This window comes from Zea mays, chromosome 3 (assembly GCF_902167145.1).
Source record: "Zea mays cultivar B73 chromosome 3, Zm-B73-REFERENCE-NAM-5.0, whole genome shotgun sequence".
Classification (NCBI taxonomy): Eukaryota; Viridiplantae; Streptophyta; class Magnoliopsida; order Poales; family Poaceae; genus Zea; species Zea mays.
Genome location: NC_050098.1, coordinates 228,581,301 through 228,585,635, shown reverse-complemented (window position 1 = coordinate 228,585,635; position 4,335 = coordinate 228,581,301). Strand labels below are relative to the sequence as shown.

At 52.6% G+C, this 4,335-nt stretch overlaps 1 protein-coding gene across 1 annotated transcript; it reads right to left on the bottom strand.

Annotated features, from left to right (window-relative positions):
• Positions 1 to 1,281: 1,281 nt before the first annotated feature.
• Positions 1,282 to 2,710, bottom strand: LOC100194339 (uncharacterized). The gene has a single exon (NM_001139375.2). It carries the CDS (start codon positions 2,619 to 2,621, stop codon positions 1,299 to 1,301), a length of 1,323 nt encoding a protein of 440 aa, NP_001132847.1. The 5' UTR covers positions 2,622 to 2,710; the 3' UTR covers positions 1,282 to 1,298.
• Between the last annotated feature and the right edge of the window lie 1,625 nt (positions 2,711 to 4,335).

Genomic DNA, 4,335 nt, shown 5'->3' with positions numbered 1-4,335 from the left:
TAGACCGTGCAAGTTCGGATCAAGCGACTGCCCATATAGTCTCGAGTGGTTTTACTTGATCAGAGTTTAGATAAGGAGTGATGACAAACCAATCCTTATGTGAGACGGGACAATCCTTCTTGCTCCCATCTAACCTGGTCGAGCCAACTTCTTAGGGCCCTCCCAAACCAGGGTGTCCTGATCATCCCGCTCATGCTGGTGACGGTGATAACTGTTCACCATTTTTGAAAACAAGTTTCTTTTGAAAAACTCACACCTTTTCTCAAATCTTTTTGTAACAAAAATTGCAAGGAGTGCAAAGATGAACAGTGGCAAAGTTCTAAGGAGAGTGCTTTGTCTCAAGTTAGGTGAGTAATAAGTGTGGGGGCGACCGGGGTAAATGAAGAGAGATGTATGAGGGAGTATTTATAGAGTCTTCTCAAAAAGTGTTGTTGGCTGACTTTTTTTTGCGTAGTACCGGTTGAACCGCCCCTAGGGCCGATTCACCCGCCTAAGGGTAGGCTGACATTCAGTCTCCGAGTCAGACTGGTCAGCTGGTCCTGACATTAGTTGAATCGCCTGGTGACAGGCTGACAGACTGCAGATCAGACTATACAGCTGACCCAGACACCGGTTGAACAACCCCTAGGGCCGGTTCAACTGGTATTGACCAGAGAGTTCAGGAGAGAAAACCTAGGTTGAACTGGTCCGGAGGCAGATTCAACTGGTTTTGACCAGAGAGTTTCTCAGTTGAAGTTAAGTTCAACTCAGCTGAAGTCAAGTTTAACTTAGTTGAAGAAACACTCAACTGAGCTGAAGTCAAGTTCAACCGAGCTAAAGAAAAGCTCAACTCGGCTGAAGTCAAGTTGCTGAAGAAAAGCTGATTTAGTCGGTAATTTAGTCGGTTTGTGTAAAACCGTCTAAAACCGGATTGTTCAAACTAGATGCCGACGTGACGTGCCACATTGGAGTCATTTGAGTCCCTAAACTTAGCAAATTATGTCATTTGGGTCCCCAAACTTGATAGAATGTGTCACTTGGGTTCCGAATTTTCATTAGTATAATGTAGCACACCACGTCGATATCCGGTTTGAACAAACCCGATTTCGGATGAGTTTTTACACGGGTCAACTGAGTTACATGACCTGTTTTTCTGGTTTATCGAGTTAGGGACCCAAAATAACATAGTGTGGCAAGTGAAAGGATCGCTATATATGCATTTTGCTCATCATATAATCAATTCAAGGTTAGTATACAGGTCATACAAAAATTGATATGCTCTATTTCTTGAGCATTTTAGAGAGCTGCAACCACTAATCTTACAAACTGCCTATAATTTGCTGCAGAGAAGTGTAGGTACCGGTGACGGCTACGAACACGCCCATCATCAGGATACCTGCGATCGCCGCGACCTCGATGCGGGAAATTCCCTCGGCCCTGTAGATCTTGAGGAAGCAGAGGCAGGGGAATATGACTGTCGCCATGACGCTGAGGAAGGACCCGATGAAGGACATGAGGTAGCCGAAGAATGGAACTGTTGAGGCCACCACCGCCGTGCTGACAACCACCACGGTGCTGACGGACACCCTCGCCGGCGCGCTTCCAGCAGGAAGATAGAACCTCTCCTCGACCGCCGCCGTTATCGGCGCGACCAGCAGCGCGTACTTGGCCAGCGGGTTGATCAGGGTCGTCACTATGGCGACCTTGGTGTAGAGCTTTCCCGAGGGCAGGTTCAGCGTGACCTGCGACTGCACGTCCTCGCCATAGATCATGTAGCCCAGGACTGCGGTCAGCCCGTAGTTGACGCTGCACAGCACCGACGAGATGAGCAGCACCTTGGAGAAGTGCCTGTTGTTCCTCATGGAGGAGTAGATGGTGGGGAAGACCGCGTGGCCGGTGAAGCAGACGAAGTAGAGGCCCAGGGAGGTGGGCAGGCCGGACAGGCTGAGGACGCTGGTGCTGTTCCTGCGGAACCCGGTCTCGGACACGCCGGCCCAGACCAGCGACGCCGTCAGCACCGCCGACGCGACGAGCCCGACCGCCGAGACGTAGGCGAGCACGCCGAGGCTCTTGAGCCACGTGGTGGGCAGCACGACGGCGGCGGCCAGAGCGATGAACAGCTGCTTCCCCTGCAGCCGGTAGTCGCCCGCGAGCCGGACGCTGGATCCCGGGAAGAGCTTGTCGAGGTTGTCGCCCTCGAGGACGAGGAAGCTGATGGCCACGAGGTAGAGCTCGACGTACATGAAGAAGGCGACGGCCCTCCGTCCCGCGGAGCCGAAGGCGAACTTGCCGATGTCCGGGTAGCTGGCGATGGCGCCCGGGTCGGCGCGCATGCAGCGCTCGATGAGGGTGCCGGTGTAGTAGCAGACGGCGCCGACGAGGGCGAAGAGCGCCAGGCTGAGCCAGCCGCCCTGCGCCACCGCGTACGGCATGGACAGCACCCCGATCCCCGAGACGGCGTTGGTGAGGTTGAGGCACGTCCTGGAGAAGGACGACGCGCCGGTGGCGGTGGCGGTGGCGCGGCGGTCGTACGGTGTGAGCTGCACCTCCAGGTCGTCGTCGTCGTCGGCTTTCCCCGGGAGGAGAGGCTCGCTCAGCGTGCTCACCGGCAACACTTCTTCGCAGGTGTTCTGGCTCTCCATTTTTCGGATCCCGCTAGCTGTAGCTGCTACGCGGAGCAGTGTATGGAGAGGAGAGGAGGTTGTATTGTATGGTATGGCTTTAGATGCCGTGACTCTCGAGCTTGATGGAGCTAGCACCGAGTGGTCAGATTTATATAGTCGCCCAGAGCTCCGGCGTGCCGCGTGCTGCTGCATGTTGTTGAGTGACTGAGCAAACGAAGCTTCCAAGTTCCAACGGTTGCACGCCGCAGCCTCTGCACTGCAGTCTGCACGCTGGATGAGTTGAGATGAGACCTGGGAGGCTGGGACTGGGACTCCGATTGGTCCACTCCATGCAGTGACGGAAGCCGGCAGTCTCGAGACACTCCATGCAGTGACGGAAGCCGGCAGTCTCGAGACACGCGTGGCCCAGACGCCGCCGAGCGAGTCGTGTCACGGCGGAATCAAACGACGTGAGCATGCACCCTGGAGTGGCAAAAAAGCTTTGGCAACACACATGTGAGCCGCGTGTTCATATGTGTCCGTAACTTTTATACTTTTTTTAATATCCCCGTCTCCCAAAACGAGTAGGATATTGATACCACCTGCTCAAAAAATGTGCAAAATGAGGTGTGGCGCAGGCCTCTCTGCGCGATGTGACCGGCGGACAACGAGTGTGCATGTCGTGACAAACCCACTCTCGTTCACGAGGCGACCGTGTGGACCCGTGCACACGGCGGGCAGTTCCCACTGACGCGCCACATCAACATCACCTGTCTACGTCGTCATGACTCATGAGTCGTGAATCTCGCCCGTTCCTTTAGCAGTGATTGATGTGTCTGATCTATTTCAGCTAGTAAATACTAATACAAATAAAGGTCCGTTCGGTTATTCAGAAATCAACTCTAGGAAGAATTCTAGCTAAAATAATTGTATAATTTGTAGTATAACAATTGATAACTTAGAATAGTTTCAGGTCTTGTTCGAGCCTAACCAAACGGGACCTAAAGTGGACCCATTTCAACACAACACACACCCTTAGACTCTGTTTGGATAGGCCCTAGGTCTGGTTGGTCTCGGCTGTTGGATCTTTTATGGGCTTGACCCATTTATTGAATAAACTCTAAGGTGTGTAATGGTGGAGAATACCAATAGTACCACATTGGAAGTCCAAGGGTCTTTTGGCTTGACTTATATGGTGGGATTTATTCCACTTAACTTGAGAAGTCAAGAAATGGACAAGGGCGTGCCACACGCGCGCGCCGCCGGCCGGGCCGGGCGTGGCGTGGCAGGCAGGCGAGCGGGCGGGCGTGGTTGTGTTAATTTTTAGCACTCACTAACCGCGGTAACCTTTCAGTTGTCTGTCTCTTCGTCAGCCGAGTGACCCTGTTAAATAGAGGAGCACCCCTGTCACTCGGTACACGCGAGCGAGTGAGGGTATTTCCATCTCATGACTCTGCGCGCACAGAGAAGCGAGAGGGCAGGTGCCTCCGAAGCCGGTGCCGTTCGAGACCTTGCACGGGGGATCGGCAATTAGGTTTTTGGGGAGCGTCTACGCGACTGCCCAAAACATCTTCAACATGACAAAGGAAGCTGGCCAAGGATCTGGATCATCAGAGCGCATGGGAGGGTATGATCAGTTTATTTACTTACTGTTTTGTGTTCTGGAGATTATATATGTTTCATATATTCATCTATGTTGTTTCATATTTACGAATGATTTTATCTTATCTGTTCTGTCTTATTATAATATGAT